The 13,159-nt window shown below is 48.7% G+C and overlaps 1 protein-coding gene across 3 annotated transcripts in view; it reads left to right on the top strand.

The window, feature by feature from the left end:
- Positions 1–13,159, top strand: part of CTNND2 (catenin delta 2) — an 862,752-nt gene that overhangs the window by 835,210 nt on the left and 14,383 nt on the right. For all 3 annotated transcript variants that reach the window (XM_076007934.1, XM_076007935.1, XM_012790278.3), the window contains 3 exons: positions 3,230–3,356; positions 6,572–6,703; positions 12,195–12,268. In XM_076007934.1, the coding sequence (XP_075864049.1) occupies positions 3,230–3,356; positions 6,572–6,703; positions 12,195–12,268 (333 nt within the window). The remainder of the gene's footprint in view (positions 1–3,229; positions 3,357–6,571; positions 6,704–12,194; positions 12,269–13,159) is intronic.

Genomic DNA, 13,159 nt, shown 5'->3' with positions numbered 1-13,159 from the left:
GCCACGTGCAGAGTGTCCGGCTCAGGGGCTGCATTCTCTGTCTCTCTTGCCACTCACCTCGCAGCTGTCTGCTAGCCCCATCACCCTGAAGCAGGTTACTTGCAAGATCCCATTCTGTCATGCATTAGCATTTTCAGGATTGGATCTTGGGAAGAATTTGAAAGGTTTTTTTTTTTTTTTTTTTTGGTGTGTCTGTATAAGAGTTCCTTTGTAAGCAGTTTTATTATTACATCCACTCTCCTGACATTTCCAGAAATGTGTATGCTTAAATGGCTGCAGTGTAACCCAAACAGCATGAAATCTGAACTGCTGGACAACACACATCTCCAATCACCTGCACTCGAGAGAGATGCTGAGTGATCCACTGATGTCTCACCAAGTACAACCAAACCTACAGTTGTGCCGCATTTATGTCTACAGTCTCCTTAGGTCTTAGAAACATAGCAAATATTAGCCAGTGTTTGTATTGTAAAACACTGTGCTTGCCTTTAGTCACATACAGAATATCATCATTTATTTATAACCAAAGAAGCCAAGGTTTTGATTAAAGCAGTGTCCCAAGCCTCTCCTTGGAAGCCCGTGCCAAACCTTCTAAATTGCAATGGGACAGACATAGAATGATCTTCCCCACCCACTCCCCATTTTGTCATATTTAAGACTTTGGGGTAAACAAAGCATTTCCTTCAAAAGAAAGGGATATCTTTTTAAAGCAATTTTTAAAATTATTCCCACACATGAGTACTGAGTGCACACAATTCTGAAACATTTTTTTATCCTGCAGGTGTTTTTGGTAAGACTGCACTCCTCTGTCCTTGCCCTGACCCTCCAGGGCATTTAAGAGAATCCCACAGGATTCTAGTGGAGACACTTTCTCCTCCTGCGGTGATACCCACCTCACACTCCCCCGTCCCCGAGCAGGCAGTTATACCTCAGGCCCTTCATCTCTCCTCACCTCAGCTACCACCTGTTCCCCAGGCCTCCCAGGTCGTGTGCAGTGCCTGGGGCTCTTCTCCCTGGAAGGCCCTGAATGGCCCAGAGGCCCCCATTATTCTGCCTGTCTTCCACCTGCCTTCTGCTCCTTTCCCTCTTTTACCCTCGGTCTGCCCCCGGCAAGCCCCACCCCCCGTATCCATCACCTGCCCCCGCTTTCTCCAGTGTCCCCTGACGTCCACCCCGAGCCCGGCCAGCAGTCTGTGCCCCTCTTAGGACCTCAATCTGATAATTCTCACTCTTGTCTCCTTCTGCACACGTTCACTTGCCTCTCTGCGAGGCTTACGTACGTCCCATGGGCTTCCAGGACATTCCCTGTCTCCCTCCCACTCCACTGACGCCCCACCTGCCCTGGGGCGGCTGAATGTGGCTGGAGAAAAGCAAACAGCCCTGCCGAGCACTCGTCTCATTTTCAGCGTGTTGCCACACACCTCCAGCCATGCCCGGGCAAGGTACCCCACCTCCTGCCCTGCTGCTTCCTCCCTCTCTCCTCGTCTGTGCTGGGGACGCCAACCCTTCCTCACTCTCCACAGATGACCTCGCTTCTCATTTTCCCTGAGAAAATGTGAAAAAAAAAAAGCAAGAGAGAATGCCCTCATCTTCCTGTCACCGAATCCACCCATCTCCTCGCCTGGCTGTCCCCTCCTGCTCCTGGGGCCAGTGACTTCATTGTGCACTGAAAGCGGTCAGCCCTTCCTTTCTGGAGAACTGTCCTCCTGCCATGTTCCCCTTCCTCTCCTGGGGCCCGGCTGCAACGTCAGCTCTGCCCAGAGCACTTGCCTGACCCGCCTCAGCCAAACAGCCACGCCGGCTTCCCCAGCTCACACCTCCACCCCCAACTCTGTTCTGCTTTTCCTTCTAACTACTAATCAGAATGCCACACGTTAGCGTTGATATGTTCTTTAGCTTGCTTACTGTTTGACTTCGAGTGGCCTGTTTACTTTCCAAGGCTCAAGTTCCTCTTCTGTTAAATGGGATGACAATAGCATCCAGCTCTTGGGATTGTTTACAGAATCTTGCCACTTAGTAAGTACCCAGTAAGTGCTAGGTAGTCAGTGCTGGGTTATATCTTCTAAAATAACTACCTCTACTTTCTGGCGTTGTCCTACCAGTCAAGTGGAATGGAAATAATGAGAATTATATGCACAAAGATTGGTCTTTGTCTAATGAGAACTAAACACAAATACTGAAATGACCATGACTTTCCTTCTTTATTAATTCATCTGTTTATGTTTGCAGTGATTCTTTATGGAGCAGTGAGCCCCTTAGAAGTCTAAATATTTTCAAAAAATAAAGCTAAAATAATTGAAAGCAGTTGCCTCTGTGAAGGAGGAATTGGGGTTTAGGGGCAGGTGCCTGCTTTTCTTTGCAGTAATGTCAATACTCTTGGACATTTTACTTTGATAGAAATAAAAATTGAATTAAAAAAGAAAAAAGACTGGAAGGAAATCCGTATTAACAGGTTAATAGGAGCTCTCTGGGTGGGGAGGGTGGAATTGTCAGATACTCTTTTCTTACATTTTCCAAATTCATACAATGACCCACAATGTAATTATTATGTTTTTTATAATGAACAATAGTATATGTGCTTTTTAAAATTTTTTTTGTGCTTTTTGTATATTAGCTAGATATTAGAAGGCTAAGGGAGTCCCAGTAGGATGCATTTTGAACATGCTTTAAATTGAAAAGTATAATTCCTGGGCAAGCCAGAGAAGATACCAGCTTGGAGAAGGCAGAGGTGGCATTTGGGGCTGGAGGAAGCCGACGGAAATGACCTGAGGGAGATGAGTAAGAAGGGAGGTGCTTCTCGATTTTCTGGTCCCTAACAGACAGGTCATGGGCACAAAAGAGAAAGCACTTTTGGAAGATCTCAAGGCAACCGGACCGGAACCAGGTAGGCAAAGGACAGAAAGCCTCAGGGTCACCTGACATCCGGGACATCACATTTTCATTTAAATAAAAGCTTCTGGCCAAAGCAAGTTAGCAAAGAGACCATTTGTTCCGCATTTGTGAAGGACAGTGGGCCCTAAAAGCAGGCCCTGCCTGCCGGGCTGGCTGGAGGGGCAGCAGCTGTGCCTTCATTCTCCTCCGTCCTTGTTAACCCTGATGACGGCACAGAGCTCTGTAATCCCTTTCGATGGTAGAAGTGTTTTGCAAATCCTAACTTGGAACTTGGAGATGTGCGGAGGTGAAGAATCACTCTGCCTTCCCTGTCTAACAGGCGCGCTGTCTTTTGCAGGATGGATGGTCCCAGTATCACTTCGTAGCCTCGTCTTCGACCATCGAGAGGGACCGGCAAAGGCCCTACTCCTCTTCCCGCACGCCCTCCATCTCCCCCGTGCGCGTGTCTCCCAACAACCGCTCAGGTGAGAGGCCCGGCCTTCCCTTCCCCGGGGAGCAGAGGCCAGACTCCCTCCCCGGCCCCCTACCTGCCCCGCACAGAGGAGGGCCGTCCCATTCAGACGCTTGCTGCAAATATGAAACGGCTCTGTTTTGCATTACTTGCCGTGGCCACTTCATGTCACGCGTACACAGACTCAGAGCAAATCCCTCGAACAAGTCTCGTGTGCATGAAATGCATGCCACAGGCCTGCGCTCACCGGGGGTAAAGAAAACTATCAGGTGTTTGCTAACCTGGGTTTTTTCCCTGCACAGTCTTTCCAACTTAAATTAGTTTGAGTGCGTTGTATTTATCTCAGTTGGGATAACGGAATAGAGGGGGTAGGACGTGCTATTTCTCCCTTGAACATGACCTACACTGGTCATACATGACCAGTGATGACTTACCCTGAGGGCTTCATAACTACTCCATGTATGTTCCACGTAATCAGCTTTTTGTTCTTACCTACAAACCAGCAGGTAAATCATTGATAAATTCTCCCTATAACCAACTGTAACTTGTAAGTCATTCCATTGAATTTTCTTTTTCTAATTTTATCACATTCCTATTGCTTAGATGTTGAGCTTACTTCTTTTATTTACTTGTAAAAATATTTTACACCTTTTGTCAGCCACATGAAGTAATGCCTGAGATTACAAAAGGCAAAATATGAACACATTCACGTAGTCCTATAGGCGGCATGGGTTTTATTGTTTTACTCAAAGTTCAAGTTTTTAAAACTTTTATCGTGATTTCTGCATTGTCATTTCTGAGAGTGAAGGATGCATAAATAATTAAATGCACCGACACATACACAGCTATAAGGTTTTTATTTGTGAAAGCTTTCTCCTTACTCTCCACCCCCCACATACTGAGGAAATCATATTTTCTAAAACACACTGGTGGGGGCGACCTGGGAGAGGGCATTGCCCAGCAGGGTGGCCTCCCTGCCCTGAGGACAAATGTCACATAACTTTACGCCAGAATGACAAGGAAAATCAGAAATGAATGGAGACCCTCTCCCAGCCCCAGGAAACCTTGTATTTGTAGTGCGTTGTTTGTTTGTGATGATGTCCAAACAACCCTAGGTTGTTTGTGTGTGATGTTCAGCCTCACCCTAGATGAGAAGGGTGGACGTGGTTTCGTCCGCGTGGACCTGGGCTGACGTCTACCTATCTCAGAAGCTCCAGGTGGCCTCCCACGCTTATTTCTAGAGCTCTGGCAGGCTTGGAAAGATAAAGAGCTCTGAGTCTGGGAAGCATAAGGACGGTATCCTTCTAAAAGCTGTAATTATTAAGAACTGCAGTAAGCCAATCAGTGTTAGGAAGATGAAACGACAGAATAGATGGGAAGGCGCCGGGCTGGAGAAGCAGCGCCCGCTCAGCGCCGGCGGGGCCGCGGGCTCCAGCCAGCCGCGCAGCCGGCGCGTGGCCTTGGCATCTCCAAGGCGAGGCACATGCGGACGCCCGACAGACACTTGTTGGCCTGATTTGATTGTTCCCCGAGCTCCATTCTGATTTACGGGAGACTCAGAGCAGCGCCACATGTGAGGTCTCGGGAGATAATTACACACTTGACGTAGTTTAATAAACACCACCATCTGTGCAGTATTAGAGTCTAATTTTAAAAGATTCGGTCAAGAGGCTCCAAAATATCATACTTTGTCACCGTATGTCAGTGACTCCTGAAAAGCCAGCCTTTGTGTGGGAAGACCAGAGAGGAGCAAGGGGTCAGGAAAAGGGGCTTTTCTGGAAGAGAAAGGTGGTGTGTGGACTGGGGACAGGGGCAGGGCTGCGGGGACAGCACACGGAGCCCAGCAGAGTCCCAAGGACTCAGCACTTCTTAAGCTGCAGTGACCACCCCTCCCACCCCACGTCCCTGTCCGGAACAGAGACGGCCTGTGCCCCAGGCCTCTCCTCTGATGGCAGCACCTGGTGTTCTCTTGTCCATTGCATAGGCTTGGCGGAGGTGACTGGATCCACTGGTTGACACTCCAGGGCTATCCTGGGGCCAGGGGGTGCTGCAGGCTGTCCCCAGCACGAGGCTTTCTTCCCTGCCTGCCCATTGCCAGCCAGCCTCCGGGTAGGGCTCAAGCCTCAGTGATTTTTAAAGGAGTCTAAGTAACTAATTCTAATGGGCAGCCAGGATGAAACCTTTGAGGACTTCCTGAGCTGAGCAGCGAAGCTTGATTTTATTCTGGTAGGTTCTTGGTGGGTGGAGGGCCATTCCAAGGAAGGGCGGGCACGGCCTGCCTCTGTCTCCCCTCCCAGCATCCGGCCGTGACTTCTCTTGAGCACTCTGCCTCTCACTCTGGTTTACTTGCACGTCCATTTCCCCACCGAATCGAGGGCTCCTCGGGTTCAGGAAGAGCAACTTGAGTTGAGTTTCTGTCTCCCACAGTGGCAAGCGTAGGGATTTGTGCACAGAAGATGCTGAGTTTGGCAAACCCAATCAAGTGACTCAGTGAAAAGAGACATGCATTAAGGGAAAAACAGTCCCTGGGGCTGGAGCTGAAGAATCCTGCAGAGGGTAGACTGAGGCTTGGCTGGGGTGGGGCTGGACACCAGTGAAGGAAAGAGGGTTTTGCCCTAGAAATCAGAGCTCCCTGGGAATGGGGAGCCCTCGTCACACCCAGCCCCCAGCCCACCCCAGCTGCTGGCCCAGATGATCTTCCTGGTCCCCACAAATCCCCCGTGCGGAGAGTGGCTTCCTCCACCTTCTCTAAGGCAGTCCTGGGAGACTCAGAGTTTAAGTAAAACTGCATTGATCTTAATCAGGCATGCTTCAATATCAGTAATAGCTCCACTAGAACACATCTAATTAAAGGAAGGAAGGAAGGAAAGAGGGGAAGGAAAGAAAAAGAGAAGAGAAAGAAGGAAACCGAGACCAGTCTCATTCTTAAAATTGACGATATGCCGTGTCCCCGGCAGAATACCTCTCTGAGGAGGTGGCCCAAGGACGCAGCCCAAATTGCCTGCCTCTGAGTCACGAGTCACGTGGCCCCTTAACTCCACAGTACCAGATGTCACGGGGTGAGGGACAGGGAAGGACAGGAGCCCAAACTTCCAAAGCATCGGCAGGTCCAAAACACCTAGGCCACTGCTGGGCCATGTGTATCGGTGACCTCAGCCGTTCGTGTGAAAAGATATCCACGCTATGGAGCCAGATGCGGAAAATCATGCTTTTGGTCTCTTTGTATAGCAAGTGCCCCAGCCTCACCTCGGGAAATGATCAGCCTCAAAGAAAGGAAAACAGACTACGAGTCCACCGGCAGCAACGCCACGTACCACGGAACTAAAGGCGAGCACACATCCAGGAAAGACGCCATGACAGGTGAGCGCAGCTGCCGCCTCCTCGGAGCTGGTGGCCTGTCTCAGGATGGGGCAGAGGGACGGGGCAGAGGGACGGGCATCCGGCTGCGGCCACCTCGCTCTGCAGCTCAGCAGGGCTCTCCGCAGCTGTCAGGTCACTTGAGAACTTGATAGGGACGATTTCCAGGAATTGGAAATGAGATGAAGCCAGAGGCATTGAAGATGAGCATCTTACTTCTGAAAAGAGCCAAGAGAAAATGTTTTCTACACACATTTCCTCTTAGTTTTTCCTTCTCGTTTGCTCAGGTCATAATCCTTCAAATTAGAGAACAGGCTCTCCATAGATTTCTTCTCTGTTGGTGTAACCCGCGGTGGAGGGGACTCTATTAACAAAACGGTGGTGGTGGTGGCAGTATTGCCAGGCTTTGCCCCTTAGGGATGAGGGACAGAGAGGGGGGAAGGGCAGGGGTGGCAAAGGGAGGGAGAGGATGTAAGGGGACCCCATACTAGTCCTGTTGACTTTTCTCCTCTTGCTATGATGCCAACCTCTTACCATGACAGACTTCCAAGAAGCTTCCTTAGACCACAGTTTCCCTAGGGAGGCATTCATTTCTTAGCCTTCCCTCCCTCACTACTGTACCATCTTTCTTTTCTCACCAGCTGAGACTCTATGGAGGCCAACATTGGCGCAACTGGCAGCTGTCGCTGCCCCTCCAGCATGCACGGTGCAGCCTGTCTCATAACCAGGCTCACCCTTAACCCGCCATGCACTCTGTCCGCACAGTTCTCCTTGGGGCATTCACAGCCCGCTCTAGGCACTCCTGTGCCCCAGTCCCTCCCACATGCACCCCCAGAAGCAGGACTCGGGGATATTGCTGCAGAGAGATGTATTTTCTTAAAAGCAGAGCTGCCAGAGCCATGGGGACCTCTGATGGGGGGCCCCCACCCTATTTTGCCACATGGACATGGTCCCCTTCTGAAAAATAGGCCATGAGGAATAGGATTTTAATAGAACAAGGTCAGATTGGGTCATTCATAAAACTGGGGTGCAAAGGGCACACATCAAACAGACTGAGACTCTCTAATCAGAGCAATCTTCAAAGCATGAAGCAGAGCTCTCCGATATTATTTAGGTGTAGACCTGCAGGGAAGGAGCACAGACAAATTGGATGATTTATTAAAATGCCTTCCAAACCCAGGACAGCTAAGATAAATTCTTCTAATAGCAAATGTATTTACCCCAGCGGCAGCATTTTCTGTGTTAAGTCTGCACAGCTACATAAAGAAAAGCATACTAAACAGATGTTGTAGATCCCACCCCCAGGACTGCATCCTGCCCCCACTCCACGTGCAGACCCTACTAGGGAGTGTCTCATCCATGCTCTGAAAAGTCCCCTGAATGGGAAAACTGGACTTGTTCCACTGGCCACAGTTTAGTATTCTCATTCACTGTTTTTCCCCCCAGTAAATGTGGCCTCGTTCACAGGTGAGTGTGAACAAAGAAAGTTGTGAATCTGAATGCTGAGTCCCTGGAGTCGAGACATTCAGCAGAGAGTCTAATTTGTACTGATTATGCTGCAGTGGTAGTGACACCAAATTCCACTGACCCATGCAATTTGCAATTATTATTGCCCTAGGTAGCCACATAACCAGCAGTCTAGGGTGACAAGCTGAGATTGTAGTTATAAGAACGATTGTGAGATTGACTGCATTATTATCATTTAAGTTTAGCATTTCTCTTTAACTCTCTTGCCCAGTAGAATCGTTCAAAAGGCCTTCAAGTGTGGGTGTGTGAGTTGCTGTTGAAACAGTTCCAGTGGTACATGATTGTGCCCTGTATACATAAAAAAATAAAACATAAAGTCTAATATGTTTCTGATGTTTAATCTTCCTAGAAAATGGCAGAGATCTTGACAACTCCAGTATTGAGATATATGTCATTCTTCAAACTTATTTAGAGTCTCCAACAACTTTGTTCTAACTTACTTAAAAATGCAATTTCAAAACTACACCATCAATCATGCAGCAAGCCTAGAAGGACTTTCAGATCTTTATTGAATAATATGTTTATATAGGAAATTACTCCAAAGCCAGTGCACGCTGTGCGAAAGTTGGCTGTTATTATCACAGAAGTGGGAATGGTGATGGTGTTAGAGGGTGATGATGTTTTTGTTGGTGGTGGTGGTAGGGGTGGTGGTGGTGTCTGCCACGTTCAGTAGCGGCATGAATAAGTGTCCAGCCATGCCAGACGGGAGCCAGTCTTCCCTGTAGGAGTGGCAAAGTCGACTTGCCAGCTTCCACTCTGCAGCACGTTAGCAAGTGCCCGTCATTCCAGGGTTTACTTGCAAAAATCAAATTTCTTGAGGTCCCCACATCAAAAGCAATTTATTCTCATTCAAGAATAAATACAGGGGACGCTTAAAGTTCAGTGCATTGAAAGATACCTGGGAAACTGCCATTTTCCTTGTTTATAAGGCGTCAGGGGACGTCCCGCCATTCCCCACCAAAGAGACATTCCTGCTGCTATGGGAGAAACTCAGGAAGCTTCACCTCGCAGATGCAGCGTGTGAAAGCTTGGAGTGGAAGCAGTCCCTTGCCTGTGCTATATTCTCGTCTGCTTAGCTCCTAGAAATTCAGATCCATCTAGGTTTTTATTCCAGCATTTCCCTGACCCTCCTTTTCTGGCTGTATTTTCTAGCTTAGGGGAGGTCTCTTAAAAATGCCTTTTCTCCTCGGCGTTTCTCTGCCACTGAGGAGAGCCCAGAAAGCCAAAGCCGGCTGCCCATCCAGGCATGGCGGACGTTGACAGCCAGCCCCTGCGCCCTGGTTGTCTGGGAGCCTCACGTGTTCAGAGCTTGCTTAGGGGAGGGCTGCGGGGTACCGGTAGCCACGCAGCCTGATTTTTAAATTCGCCCGGGGACTGTGCTCTCCCAGGGGAGCTTCCCAAATGCCTTTTCATAAAATGGTCCATTTTTGTCAGTGTCTCTCTCATGCCTTTTAAAGCTATTCTAATCTTCGATATGCCGATTCAGTTGGAAAGTGGGCATTCTGGGGCTGATACAAAAAAAGACTCTTTGGTCTACTATTAGCTCAGACAGACGAGGGCAGAGCATCCGTGAATACCTCGGCTTTGTGTGTCTGCAAAGCGAGTTCCATCTCAGCCACACAGTCTCTTTTAAACAGGTAAGTGGGCCAAAGAGGAAGGAGGAGAAAACTTGCAGCAGGAACATCTTTAGCTCAGAAGCCACAGACAAAACAGGGAGGGAGGCCAAGCCTATTAAAGTATAAATGTTCTACAAAAAAAAAAAAAAAAAAAGTGTATTATATTTTGAGCAACAGGAAAAAAACAAAATTTCACCTTATTTTTGAAGTGGAATTTTCCATCAGCAAATTATAGCTCTGAAGTCAGATTTATCTAAGATTCACTCACTCACTTACTCAGCACATGGAGCATCCACTGAGGCCAGGCACTGTGTCAGGCTCTGGGCATACATCAGAGGTGACGGGACAGACTGTTTCTTTGTCTTTTTTTGAGACAGAATCTTGCTCCGTTGCCCAGGCTAGAGTACTGTGGTGTCAACCTAGCTCACAGCAACCTCAAACTCCTGGCCTCAAGCGATCCTCCTGCCTCAGCCTCCCAAGGAGCTGGGACTACAGGCATGCGCCACCACGCCCAGCTAATTTTTTCTATTTTAAGTAGAGACAGGGTCCCGCTCTTGGTCGTGCTGGTCTCAAACTCCTGACCTCAAGAGATCCTCCCACCTTGGCCTCCCAGAGTCCTAGGATTACAGGCGTGAGCCACCACGCACGGCCAGGACAGACTGTTTCTGTCCTCATGGCGCTTCACTCAGCCCGGGCAGGCAAGACCCAAAGCAAACAGTAGAAAAAGTTCACCACGACAATACAGCAAGGTGTTGAGATAGGAGGGAGAAACCACACAGGGTACTGAGATGGAGGTGCAGGCGAGAGGGGTCTCTTTACCTGACGTGGGCCGGGAGGACACATTCAAGCAGGAACCTATGGATACACAAGGAGGCAGCCAGTCCAACATCCGGGGGAAGCGAGTTCCAGGGAGACAGATCCCTGAAGCCAAGCACACACGGCATGCTGGTTCGAGGTGGGAGAGCCAGCCTCGCTGGGGCTCCCTTACAGAGAGGAGAAGGAGCAAGAAATGCTGTTAGGAAAGGCCAAATCATGCAGGACCTCACTGCCACAACGGACAGCAGTCTTGGCGCGCAGGGCATCGGGGTGTTAGGAGCAGACAGACATAACCCAATTTGTGCAACAGAGCGATCATTCTGGCTGTTGGTAACAGGATGGACCGAGGAGCTGGGCCAGGCAGAGTGAAGTTTGGCCATCAGGGAGGATGTGGTAGCAGCGGTCCAGGAGAGAGAGAGAGAGAGAGACTTGGTAGTTTTCACAATAATACAGAGAGAGACAGGAGTGATTGCATTGAACCAGAGAGAATAGCAGGGTAGTCTTTAAAATCAAAAATAGGCTCTGAGTTGCCATTTTTCCAAGCACAATTTTCTGAGAGGAGTTTTATTGCACAGCTATTTTGTGCTTTCTTGGTAAAAACCATGGGTGGTGTGAAATTAAGCCTCAATAAGTCATACTGACCTTGTGTCTATAGTGAGTCATTAGGAGTGTGATCCTATTTCATTATCCGTTAGATACTAAATGCAAAAGATAAGCCTTTCTGAGTTCTAGAGTGTTTTAGATCTGGTGGAACTGGACAGGCGGCGTTCTCCAAAGCTTTCTTAAGCCATGGCCTTTCAGCAGCCGCGAGGCAGGGGGGCCTCCTGCCCTTCCTCGGGGCCTGCAGCCTGAGCCGCAGTTTCCAGTGAGGAAGGGGGTAACGGGGCCCCCTTTCTGGGCCTTTGGGAGCTTCCTGCAACTGGAGGAGACCGCCTTTCCTCTCAGCTCGACCACAGGCAGGTCAGAGACAGAGCCAGGCTCCCGTCTCGCGTCTGGCAAGCAGGATGCCAAAGCCGCAGCCTCGCAGATGCGCGGGGGAGCTCAGGTGGCGCTCCCAGCCCGGCCTTCGGGCCTTTGAGAAATGAACTGTCTGAAAGATGATCAAGCACTTCTGTGAGCTCAAATTAGAAATTTTATTCTTGTCATTCTCCAGCTAAAAACTAAGCTGCTGATGCAGCCTCCTGCATGCTTCAGTGCAGGTGACAAGCTTTTATTATCCACTAGTTTTCACCAGAAAAGAAGGCAATAAAACTTGCAAAATGGCCATCTGTTTGCTGCACCTGCCCTGACCCTGTCTGCAATGTGAATGTTATTGCAAGAGGCTGACGTGCTGTGGGGGTGTTATAGAATAACTATTCTTCTTTCTTAATATCTGGATGTAAAATGAAGTATTCAAGGCCAAAGAATTTCTTCCACTTGGAATGGTCCCCGAGAAACCAAGCTTTGTCAGGGCAAGAACTTGCCTCAATAACCATTACTCCCCATGCGAAACCTTGTTTTCTTTGCTAATACTTTTCTTTTCCTTTTGCTTTTAGCTCAAAACACTGGAATTTCAACTTTGTATAGGAATTCATATGGTGCGCCCACTGAAGACATCAAACACAACCAGGTAGAGTAAATGCAACATGTTTGTATTCATTTTCTATTTGACTCATGTGAAATAACCTGGAATTTAAAAAAAAAAAAAATAGATGAGGCCAGGCACTGTGGCTCACACCTATAATCCTGGGAGGGCGAGGCAGGTGGATCATTTGAGGCCAGGAGTTCAAGACCAGCCTGAGCAAGAGTGAGACCCCGGCCTGTACAAAAAAAAAATAGAAAAATTAGCTGGGCATGGTGGTGTGTGCCTGTAGTCCCAGCCACTGAGGAGGCTGGGGCAGGAGGATCGCTTGAGGCCAGGAGTTGGCTGTCGCAGGGAACCATAATGACGCCACTGCACTCTAGCTCAGGTGACAGAATGAGACTCTGTCTCAAAAATAAAAACTAGATTAATTTTTATCTAACATACGTGAAAAAATAAAAAATAAAACCCTGCTCCCTGAGCCTCTCTCCTGTCACAGCATGCATGTGGGGGTTGCGGTGGAGTCATGAGAACAGCCTCAGATTTGAGAACACCCTTTGATGTCACCGTAACCTCCTGCTTTATCTGGTAGGAGAAAGCAAGGGTTCTACTATGATGCAAAACTAAAAGAAAGCCCCAAATAGACAAGTGTAAGACGCAAGGCACCAAACAGGACTTGTCCAGTTACTGGACAGGGAAGCGTTTGCTACACATGATCGTGATCAGTAAAAGAGACACAGCAAGGTCAGTATAGAACTTGACACAGACAGAATAGATGAATGGAATAAATTCCATGATTCTACAACACATGGAATGCACCGCAGAGTGCCTTGCTGTTCAGAGTCTCGTTGGGGAAGCAGCAGCACCAGCATCACCTGGGATCTTGTTAGAAACGCAGAAGAGATTGTTCTTCCTTCGCCGTCCGAGATGTTCTGCAGA

Source organism: Microcebus murinus, chromosome 11 (genome assembly GCF_040939455.1).
Source record: "Microcebus murinus isolate Inina chromosome 11, M.murinus_Inina_mat1.0, whole genome shotgun sequence".
In the NCBI taxonomy this organism is placed as follows: domain Eukaryota; kingdom Metazoa; phylum Chordata; class Mammalia; order Primates; family Cheirogaleidae; genus Microcebus; species Microcebus murinus.
The sequence above is the reverse complement of the archived record's forward strand: the minus strand, read 5'-3'. Positions and strand labels throughout refer to the sequence as shown.